At 42.9% G+C, this 12,341-nt stretch overlaps 1 protein-coding gene across 1 annotated transcript in view; it reads right to left on the bottom strand.

Annotated features, from left to right (window-relative positions):
- The window catches only part of LOC115163529 (protein Aster-B-like), a 103,771-nt gene that overhangs the window by 71,877 nt on the left and 19,553 nt on the right, over positions 1-12,341 (bottom strand). The window contains exon 2 of the mRNA XM_029715509.1: positions 8,927-10,158. Coding sequence (XP_029571369.1) covers positions 8,927-9,513 — 587 coding nt within the window. The 5' untranslated portion in view covers positions 9,514-10,158. The remainder of the gene's footprint in view (positions 1-8,926; positions 10,159-12,341) is intronic.

Genomic DNA, 12,341 nt, shown 5'->3' on the forward strand with positions numbered 1-12,341 from the left:
CTCCACCTTCCCTCACTACACTACATCACCTGGGCAAGAAGCAGTGCCTTGTTCCCATCAAGGATGCTCTGACCATGCACTTACACGCCCTGCTGGCAGTGACAGCCCCCATTGCACTACATTGTAAATCATAGCAATATAAAGAATGGGAGAACGCTGGAGCCAGTGCAGCATATGACAAACAGGCATCAAATGTGGATTGAGTCTGGATCAACGGCATAGCCCTGAAATAAGTGTGCTGTCATTTGTCACAGCTTCTTTTATGAATGCTTAATTCATAGCTGTGTGCTGCAGAGGCAGTCAGAAGCAGTGGTTCCCTTTAAGGCTACAAGAGTGTAGATGGAGAAAAATGTCAATATCTCGTTATGTTCGCTCGCTGTGTCGCCGCTACCCAACAAGATGAAAATAGCTTGGGTCTTCAATACTGCCAAATAAATAATTGATGATGGGATTATTAATATTGAGTTGTGGTGGATTATGTAACACATACGCCCACTGTTAGTCTTTTCAGTCTTCATCCATCAGTTCTCTCACAGCAAAACAGACCAAGACAGGACTATTCAGCAGCAGAAATTAATACTGTATGTGTATGTGAACCACTGACTGATAATACAGTGTGAACAAACTGGTTTTGCATCCCTAGAGGGGGATATAGATGTGATTAGTCTGAAATGGTAATGGTCCAGTTATTTTATCTTGAGAGCTGACAGGGTTATGCACACATGCCTCTAGGTAAAAGATATGTTTTCAGTCAAATGGCATGGACATGGCGTAATCACCCTCTGTATGTCTACCATCTGCTGCTACCATCTCTGCTCCCATCTCTGCTCCCTGCTGGGGGAGAGGGAGAAAACAAATCCCAGCAGAACTAGAAGCTCCTCCATTCCCATGAACATGACAAGAACACAGTCTGCACTGCAGGTTCTCATCTAATTGTGTAATTTGCTGACAAATCCAATTTTATGAATCACATGGTTTGTAGACAAACAGTGAAATAAATGCTTGACGTTAGTGTGCGTGTGTGTTACTCCAGTGTAAACCTCCCACTGGGCACACACTGGTTGAATCAATGCTGTTTCCAAGTAATTTCAATGAAATTACATTGAAGAAACGTGGAATAGATGTTGAATTAACGTTTGTGCCAAGTGGGCTGTCTGATCTTTGTAATCTAAGGATGCAACTCTACCGGGCCTATACTTTAACCTAAACATTGAAAACTTGAACTGTTAACCGCACAGCATGCGCTCCGGTACCGCTTGCCGTTCGGTAGCAGAGAGAACAGTCTATGACTTGGGTGGCTTCAATCATTTTAGGGCCTTCCTCTGATCCCACGTGGTATAGAGGTCCTGGATGGCTGGAAGCTTCGCCCCAGTGATGTACTGGGCCGTACGCACTACACTCTGTAGTGCCTTGTGGTCGGAGGCCGAGCAGTTGCCATAAAAGGCGGTGATGGCAACCAGTCAGGATGCTCTCGATGGTGCAGCTGCAGAACTTTTTTAGGATCTGAGGACCCATGCCAAATCTTTTCAGTCTCCTAAGGGGCTTTGTCGTTGTCGTTTCCTCTTCACGACTGTTTTGGTGTGTTTGGACCATGACAGTTCATTGGTGATGTGGACACCAAGGAATTTGAAGTTCACAACCTGCTCCACGACAGACCTGTTGATGAGAATGGGGGTGTGCTCGACCCTCCTTTTCCTGTAGTACACCATCATCTCCTTTGTCTTGATCACGTTGAGGGAGAGGTTGTTGTCCTGGCACCACACTGCCAGGTCTCTGACCTCCTCCCTATAGGCTGTCTCATCGTTGTTGGTGATCAGGCCTACCACTGTTGTGTCGTCGGCACACTTAATTATGAGTCGTGCTTGGCCATGCAGTCATGGGTGAACAGGGAGTACAGGAGGGGACTGAGCACGCACCCCTGAGGGGCCCCCGTGTTGAGGATCAGCATGGCAGATGTGTTGTTACCTACCCTTACTGTCTGGAGATGGCCCATCAGGAAGTCCAGGATCCAGTTGCAGAGGAAGGTGTTTAGTCGCAGGGCCCTTAGCAGGATGATGGTAAAAGAATGACATTATAGGTCCCTGATCTGTACTACAGTGCATTCGGAAAGTATTCAGACCCCTTCCCTTTTTCCAAATGTTGTTACATTACATCCTTATTCTAAAATCGATTAAAATAATTTTTCCCTCATCAATCTGTACACAATACACCATAATGACAAAGCAAAAACAGGTTTTTAGATAAAAAAACAGAAATACCTTATTTACATAACCTTGAGATGTTGCTACAACTTGATTAGAGTCCACCTGTGGTAAATTAAATTGATTGGACATGATTTGGAAAGGCACACACCTGTCTATATAAGGTCACACAGTTGACAGTGCATGTCAGAGCAAAAACCAAGCCATGAGGTCGAAGAGATTGTCAGTAGAGCTCCGAGACAGGATTGTGTCGAGGCACAGATCTGGAGAAGGGTAGCAAAACATTTTTTCAGCATTAAAGGTCCCCAAGATCACAGTGGCCTCCATCATTCTTAATGGAAGAAGTTTGGAACCATCAAGTCTCTTCCTAGAGCTGGCTGCCCGACCAAACTGAGCAATCGGGGGACAAGGGCCTTGGTCAGGGAGGTGACCACGAACCCGATTGTCAATCTGACAGAGCTCCAGAGTTCCTCTGTGGAGATGGGAGAACCTTCCAGAAGGACAACCATCTCTGCAGCTCTCCACCAATCAGGCCTTTATGGTAAAGGGACCAGATGGAAGCCACTCCTCAGTAAAAGGCACATGACAGCCCACTTGGATTTGGCCAAAAGGCACCTAAAGGACTCTCAGACCATGAGAAACAAGATTATCTGGTCTGATGAAACCAACTCTTTTGCCTGAATGTCAAGCGTCACGTCTGGAGGAAACCTGGCACGGTGAAGCATGGTGGTGGTAGCATCATGCTGTAGGAATGTTTTTCAGTGGCAGGGATTGGGAGACTAGTCAGAATCGCGGGAAAGATGAACGGTGCAAAGTACAGAGAGTTCCTTGATGAAAACCTGCTCCAGAGCGCTCAAAACCTCAGCCTGGGGCAAAGGTTCACCTTCCAACAGGACAACAACCCTAAGCACACAGCCAAGACAACGCAGGTGTGGCTTCGGGACAAGTCTCTGAGTATCCTTGAGTGGCCCAGCCAGAGCCTGGACTTGAACCCGATTGAACACCTCTGGAGAGACCTGAAAATAGCTGCAACAACGCTCTCCATCCAACCTGACAGAGCTTGAGAGAATCTGCAGAGAAGAATGGGAAAAACTCCCCAAATACAGGTGTGCCAAGCTTGTACCATCACACCCAAGAAGACTCAAGGCTGTAATCACTGACAAAGGTGCTTCAACAAAGTACTGAGTAAAGGGTCTGAATATTTATGTAATTGTGATATATATAATATATATATATATTGTGGAAAACCTCTTCAAAGTTAGGAGCGTTTGTCACAAATTAAGTGGGAAACTGTCACCAAAGTCAGCCCAGAATGAAAGTTCTTTCGAACATGACAGTACCTGTGTGTTTGTTTCGCTGTCCTGGTCCACCCAGGCCGCAGGTAAGGTCAAGGATAGCAGGGTTCGGTACACAAATCTGGTTCTCGGTAGGTCCAGGCCTAAACGCCAACAGGTAAGTCCAAAACAGTCCAGCTCGTACACGGTAAATCCAGCCAATGTAGATTGTCTCTTTCTCTATGGTTCATAGATCCTTCCCGCCCTCTCTCCCTCTTCCTGGTTTTTCTTGACCTTTTATCTGTGGGTCGGCTCCACCTTCTGAGGGTTCCCCTTGCTTCTGGGAATTGTAGTTTTGGCAGTCGGCCATTTTGTGATCTGTAGTTCTGATCGGGGTGGCCATTTTAGTGATCGGGCAGAGCCCGTTTATTAGTTCTGCTCTCACATATCTGCCATTTATCACTCGACCCCCTTACCCCCAAATGTATATATATTATACATTTGCAAATATTTCTACAAACCTGTTTTTGCATTGTCATTATGGGGTATTGTGTGTAGATCGATGAAAACGATTTAATCAATTTTAGAATAGGGCTGTAACGTAACAAAATGTGGAAAAAGTCAAGGGGTCTGAATACTTTCCGACTGCACTGTATACAGAAATGCATAATTATGAATGTCATTATCTTCATTGTGATGTATCCTTAATTAATATGTACACAAAGGTAAAACAATGTAATATCCTCCTTTGCATGTTTGAGTGTAACTCTACACACTGTCTATTAGGGGTTTTCCATTAAAATGATAAGAAAAATTAATAAAATTCCACATGCACAATATGGTCTGTGCGTATAGTGGTCCTATTGATTATGGCCACTAGAGGGCAATGACGTTCTATCTACTGCAGTTATAGTTATAGTTACCGAATACTTGGCCCCTAAGACCTTTATTGAGTGGACACTTGTTGTTGTGTTCGGTAGTGATTACTTGAGTCTGCAAGTGTTTTGGCCAAAATGAGCATTGAGACAGTGCGCACTCGACGTCTCAACTGAAACGTCTAAATATTCCAAAATTCTAAATGTATTCGCGAGCATTGTCTCCCGCGACCTGTCTTGTGCACGTGCGGAGCGCTTTATATCCATGGCAAATAATTTGAAAGACACATATTTACAACTAACACTACAGCATTGTTGCGTTAGGTATTTGTAAAAAAATATATATATGTTTATGATCGGGACCTGTTAGTGGTAGTTTTGTGATAACTGCACTGGGATTTTAATTTTGTGGTTTGAAAAAAACAAACATGGTTAGGGATTTTGGCAATGAGGCCCTGTATCTACTTCCCCAGAGTCAGATGAACTCGTGGATATTTCTATGTCTCTGCGTTCAGTTTGAAGGAAGTTTCTAACTTGCACTAACGCAATTGCTAACTAGCGTTAGCGCAATTACTGGAAGTCTATGGTGTCTACCCCCAGGTCGTTGCTGTAAATGAGAATGTGTTCTCAGTCAACTTACCTGGTAAAATACATTTTTCAAAAATCTAGCATTGTCTTGCAAAAACTACCTCTAACTTCCTTCAAACTGGAAAGTAGAGGTCGACCGATTATGCTTTTTCAACGCCGATACCGATACCAATTATTGGGGGGGCAAAAAGGCCGATACCGATTAATCGGACAATTTATTTATTTGTAATAATGACAATTACAACAATACTGAATGAACACTTATTTTAACTTAATATAATACATCAATAAAATCAATTTAGCCTCAAATACATAATGAAACGTTCAATTTGGTTTAAATAATGCAAAACCAAAGTGTTGGAGAACAAAGTAAAAGTGCATTATGTGCCATGTAAGAAAGCTAACGTTTAAGTTCCTTGCTCAGAACATGAGAACATATGAAAGCTGGTGGTTCCTTTTAACATGAGTCTTCAATATTCCCAGGTAAGAAGTTTTAGGTTGTAGTTATTATAGGAATTATAGGACTCTCTCTCTCTATACGATTTGTATTTCATATACCTTTGACTATTGGATGTTCTTATAGGCACTTTAGTATTTACATTTAAGTCATTTAGCAGACGCTCTTATCCAGAGCGACTTAGAAATTGGATTGCCAGTGTAACAGTATAGCTTCCGTCCCTCTCCTCGCTCCTACCTGGGCTCAAAACAGGAACACATCGACAACAGCCACCCGCGAAGCAGCGTTACCCATGCAGAGCAAGGTGAAACAACTACTCCAAGTCTCAGAGTGAGTGACGTTTGAAACGCAATTAGCGCGCACCCGGCTAACTAGCTAGCCATTTCACATTGGTTACACCAGAATAATCTTGGGAGTTGATAGGCTTGAAGTCATAAACAGCGCAATGCAATGCGAAGGGCTGCTGGCAAAACGCACGAAAGTGCTATTTTGAATGAACGCTTACGAGCCTGCTGGTGCCTACCACCGCTCAGTCAGACTGCTCTATCAAATCATAGACTTAATTATAACATAATAACACACAGAAACACGAGCCTTAGGTCATTAATATGGTCAAATCCGGAAACTATTACGTTTATTCTTTCAGTGAAATACGGAACCGTATTTTACCTAATGGGTGGCATCCATAAGTCTAAATGTTCCTGTTACATTGCACAACCTCCAATGTTATGTCATAATTACGTAAAATTCTGGCAAATTAGATCGCAACGAGCCAGGCGGCCCAAACTGTTGCATATACCCTGATTCTGTGTGCAAGGAACGCAAGAGAACTGACACAATTTCACCTGGTTAATATTGCCTGCTAACCTGGATTTCTTTTAGCTAAATATGCAGGTTTAAAAACATATACTTCTGTGTATTGATTTTAAGCAAGGCATTGATGTTTATGGTTAGGTACAGTCGTGCAACGATTGTGCTTTTTTTTGCAAATGCGCTTTTGTTAAATTATCCCCCGTTTGGCCAAGTTGGCTGTCTTTGTTAGGAAGAAATAGTCTTCACAGTTCGCAACGAGCCAGGCGGCCCAAACTGCTGCATATACCCTCACTCTGTTTGCAAGAGAAGTGACACATTTTCCCTAGTTAAAATAAATTAATGTTAGCAGGCAATATTAACTAAATATGCAGGTAAAAAAATATATACTTGTGTATTGATTTTAAGAAAGGCATTGATGTTTATGGTTAGGTACACGTCGGAGCAAAGACAGTCCTTTTTTGCGAATGCGCACCACATCGATTATATGCAACGCAGGACTGGCTAGATAAACTAGTAATATCATCAACCATGTGTAGTTAACTAGTGATTATGATTGATTGATTGTTTTTTATAAGGTAAGTTTAATGCTAGCTAGCAACTTACCTTGGCTTCTTACTGCATTCGCGTAACAGGCAGGCTCCTCGTGGAGTGCAACGTAAAGCAGGTGGTTAGAGTGTTGGACTAGTTAACCATAAGGTTGCATCCCCAAGCTGACAAGGTAAAAATCTGTCGTTCTGCCCCTGAACAAGGCAGTTAACCCACCGTTCCTAGGCGGTCATTGAAAATAAGAATGTGCCTCATTAACGTTAGTCCTAATTTTGTTTAAACGTTTTAACATTTAAATGTTCACACACTTCCCTGCAAAGTCAAAACGCAGTAACTACGAATTTGGTCCAAAGTCTTTGATCTGTTGTAATGATCAGGTATATTATCTGATTAATGTGGTATTTACTTTCCTGACACAAGAACGAGCCAGTTGATCAGAATATAAAACGGAGTGTCAGAAATTGCTGTCTGCCTAGACAGAAAAATACTTCGAAGTCAGATTTTACAGGACAAAAATTATGTTAATGCCTTTTGATTTTGTAGGGGTGTGAACGTTGAAACGTCAAAACGTTTCAAAGTAATTGGGACGTTAACGTTAAAGGAATACTTTGGGATTTTTGGCAATGCAGCCCTTTATCTACTTCCCCAGAGTCATATAAACTCGTGGATACCATTTTTATATATTTATCCAGTTAACCTGGCTATTATTCTAATGAGTGCCGCCTCCAAAGAAAAGTCAATAAAGTTTTGGGGCGGAGCTCATTAGAATAATGATTGACTTCATAATGACTTGTGATCAAATCTGTACCCATCATAGATGTTTATGTTTCACAAGTTTGGACATCACAGTACAGCACAGCACAACACAGTAGAGTTCAGTAAAGTAGACTATAGTCCAGTACAATACAGTAAATTATACTGCTCTGCTCTACTTTACTGTACTCTACTGTACAATACAGTAATGTACTATATTTTACTGACCTATACCCTACTCTACTTGCTGACAAGGTAGGTGAAACAGACAGCTATGATTGGTTCAGATTTGGACTGACCAATTTTCAACATCCATGAACGTCTGGTGTCGGTCAGTGTTCAGTGAGTGAAAGGGCTACAGTAAATGGAAAGAGATTCATTTGACCAGAATTCAAAGCCTTTGCTTATTCTTAATTTTTAGGATGGAACATTTTTGAAAAAATGTATATTTGCCTTAATTAAATATATAGACTAGCTTTCATTTGACACCAAATGTGCTCCTATGAACTTCACATGTTAGTATATTGTTAATTGTGATAACTATTGCTATGAGTATTTATCCTGCTACCAGACAATTTTAACCCTGTTTACATGTACATTCCTCCCTCAATCACTCCAGTACCCCTGCACATTGTAATAACAGTACTGGCACGGCACTGACCTGTATAGAAGACCTGTATAGAAGACCTGTATAGAAGACCTGTATAGAAGACCTGTATAGAAGACCTGTATCACTGCATTCTTGTTCTTTTCTTTTTGTGTTCTCTTACATTTCACATTTGATTTCTTATCTATATTACTACTTATATTGTAGTATAGGTAAGAGCTCAGAAGTTAAGCATTTCACTGTAATGTTTTATATCTGCTGTATCCTGTGCATGTAACAATACAACTTGAAACTAGTGCTCATGGGTCTTTTAACATGGAAATGCACGGTAACCAAATCATTAGGCTGCTGTCAAACATTAATCCACTGACCCTTGGCCACCATGTTCTCTAAATACGGCTATGTGCAGTTCTGCAAGGACTTTCTTAAAGATTTTGTCACCTCTAGGTACTGGTGCAGTTGAATGCTGTATCGAGGTGCTATAACTGAAAGCATTAGTTCCTGCCTCTTGGTGTTTTAAAAACGTGCTTCACCTTCAGCTATAATGTTGAATACAATGGGCAGCAGGCTGCTGCATCACAATCATAAACCTTTAAATCTTATTCAATCTTACAGCTCAATAATAAAAAAAAACAGACATTCTAAAATGACAAAGACCTTGTTCTTTCTGTTAGTGTTAGTACTGGCCAAAACGTTAGTGGACAGTGACAGCAGGCTCAAAGCAGCATGAAGGGTTTAAGGGGGAGACAGCAGGGAAGAAAGGAGAAGAGGTCTGGGTTTAAATTTTGGGGGAGGTAATACCCCATACCAACCTGCTCTCGCTGCCGGTGTGCTCCTTCTTCTCTCTCACCCTCAGCCACTTGCGGAGCAGGAAGCGCTTGCGTCGGGGTGAGGCGCTGGGCGTAGAGAAGTTGGACCAGGAGGCCCCATCCTCGTCGCTGGACCGGGTGATCTCGATGGATGGCAGCTGCAGGTACTCCTTGGAGCCCGAGTGGGAGCGGGTGGAGGCTAGCCACCCATTCACCAGCCTGCCCCTGTCCTTCTCCCTCTCACTGGGCACGTTCTTCATGCGCCTCATCTTGAAGCGCTTGCGTCGTAGCGTTGGGGTGGACAAGCTTGACCACACAGGACCATCTGAGACCCCGCCGTTCCCCCCATCCGAGTAGGCAGGGGCATCGCTGGGAACGCTCACCTGGAGTGATGGGGGCCGTAAGTTCTCGTTCATGGTCGAGGACAGTGGATATTGGAGGAGAAGTGCTGGCTGGCTCGTCGTTTTAGTAGTTGGCAGGCTTTCTGGGAGCTGTAGTTGGCGGAAGCTGAGGCGGTAGCTGTTTGTTGAGTCAGGTGCCAATATACTGCAACAGCACAGAGACACTGAAAAATTCAGGGTCGTCCTCATTTACTGATCTCTCATATAGCCTTATATACTCTTCTGGATCCTTACCACTAGTTACCACTTACTCCATGTCCCTGTGCATGGCCTGACAGGTGAGGAGGTGAGTCCTTCAGATACCCGGGGCCTGGTCCTCAGCTTTGGGGAGTTGTGTGGCTGTTGCTGGTCGTCAGGCGACAACAGGGCTAGCGGTTTGCAGCAGCGTCTCGGGCCAGGAGGGAGGGCTGACTTAGACAACAAACGGGGTGTCTGTTCTCCAAGCAGCAGATGAAACATGTATAAGGTCTGTCAGGGAGTGTAACAGTACTCCTCCGCTCTCCCCTGGAACTGGCAGGCCCAGTTACACACACACACACACACACACACACACACACATTCACAGCTCTCTCTCTCTCTCTGCTCACTGCCTGCCTATTGCCTGCTGCTAGGGCTGACTGCCACTGCTACTCCCAATGCTAGACAGGATGTCTCCAAGTACAAGCAACACTCCAGTCTTGAAGTTGACAGATCAGATGAGCTCTGTACTGTATGCTCCTGGGTGGTTGATTACTGTCCCGTGCATGTGTTGTAGGTTGGGTAGGCTCTTGCAGTCCGTCGCCTGGAGCACCGGTGTCCCGCTGTCCTCTCTCTCTCGCTCCGCACAGACACCTCCTACAGGTTAAAGGGAGGTGATAGTGGTGCTAGGTACAGGCAAGGCTGAGGGCGATGACACAGCAAAGGAGACACACACACAAACACATGCACACCCACAAACATGCACCCAGGAAACACAATGTACACAGACAGAAAACACACACACACACAAATATGTAGACACACACACACTTTCTCATTTACACTAACCTGTCGTTACACTGGTATGCCCATGTAATGCATTTAATGCTGTTAGCTGGCAGTGATACTCTGTGTCTCCACTGTCTGAGTCCACCACCATATATACCTTACTGACTCAGAGAACATTAACCAATAAGAGATGTTTTGAACCAATAGCCATGTGCTCAAGTCTACATTTCACTGTACAAACACAGAGGTAATTGTAGACCTATAGGTTCAGATATACCCACCATGACATATACATTGAACCAAAGACACATTGACTATCACATTATTTAAGTAGCAGATTAAATGTATTTGTTAAACTGTGTGATGGGTAAGTGATATTGGCATGGGGAACGTACAAATATCTGAAACATGTGGGTCTGAAGACAATTATTATGAAAGAGAAAAACACTTGGCTGAAGAGGTCTCTGATGAACTTAAAACCTTTTACTGCACAATGGAGCTCTAGCCTTCCATTGTTAGTGTACGGAGCAGGCAGGTTTCATGTCCTCTACCATACACTCTTAACAGGCAGGATTCATGCCCTTTACCACACACTCTTAACAGGCAGGTTTCATGTCCTCTACAATACACTAACGGCTGTATGTGTCAACAAACAGTTTTGTGTCAACAAGCCTGCTCCAGTACCTCTTTATGAACAGTGTGAAGAGACAGCGTGGGTAGAAATAACCACTAAAGCAGACTGGCTGTTGAACCAACCCACTGAGGATATAAAACATAAATGCCAAAATAAAGGAAACACCAACATTCACTCAAGTGTTTCCATTATTTTGTCAGTTGCCTGTAGGTCGGAGCACAGCAGACACACAGAGGAGTCAATGGTAATCGTAACCATCTGGGTTTGAAATGCCGGTTTCACAAGTCTTAAGCTCTACATGTTGACTAATATAGAGTATAGTAAACGTTATGCCGAAATAGCTTATTCTGCTTATAGTCATACTGCTTATTCTATACCAAAGTACAGGCCTGGGGGGCTATGGTAGTGACAGAATTTCTGCTGGTGTGCCATTAATACTATGTGACCGTTGAGTCATAGTAATTGCCTTTTATGCACTCTGGACATGCTTTGGTAGTACCCAACTTGCTAACGACCATCAGGTCCTAACGGCTTGGTACTCAGGGCTCTATTGTCTCTAACCCATCTGACATCAATGCAAATGATTTAAAAATATCACATGAAACACTTATCATCAAAACAGTAGGCCAATCTACTTTTAAAACTCACCTCACTGTGATGATACATTTGAAGATAGAAGAGAGTGAAACATGGTTGTTGTGTATGTTGTTTCAAAGCCTAACAACGAAATGGACAGAGCTTTCTAATGATGATTAATTCAAAACTCCCACATGCATATTAGAGCTTATGCATAGGCTTATAAGCCCAAGCCCCCAATTATGATTGTGCTGATTAAAGAAGTCTTTGGTACATAATTGGTCTAGCCTATACTCCAGAATTAAACAAATTAGAGTAATCGCCATGTACACTGAATTGACTGGTTTTACCTTATGCTACACTCCAACATTTCTATTCATGACTCTGGGAGAGAACAGCCCTAGGCGATGCTGTTGGTTCATTGATTGTGCAGGGTGGCTTACAGTTAGCCTACAATTAGTGAATTTGTATAAGATTTTGAATAGCCTAGTACAGTAATAGGTAGTTTTTTATGTTTTCATAATTCATTGGGTGACATTAACTTTAGCTATACAGAATCTCATCACCATGTGCTTCCATCTCCTCCTCTCTCTCCTTTATTAATTTCTTGAGCACACAGATGGGCTGTCAACAGTTAAGTGAAATACAGCGCCTTCGGAAAGTTTTCAGACCCCTTGACTTTTTCCACATTTTGTTACGTTACAGCCTTATTCTAAAATTGCTGAGGATTACATTAAAAAAAAAAATCTAACACAATACCCCATAATGGCAAAGCGAAAACAGAAATACCTTATTTACATAAGTATTCAGATCCTTTGCTTAGAGACTCGAAATTGAACTC

Source organism: Salmo trutta, chromosome 26, assembly GCF_901001165.1.
Source record: "Salmo trutta chromosome 26, fSalTru1.1, whole genome shotgun sequence".
NCBI classification, from domain to species: Eukaryota; Metazoa; Chordata; class Actinopteri; order Salmoniformes; family Salmonidae; genus Salmo; species Salmo trutta.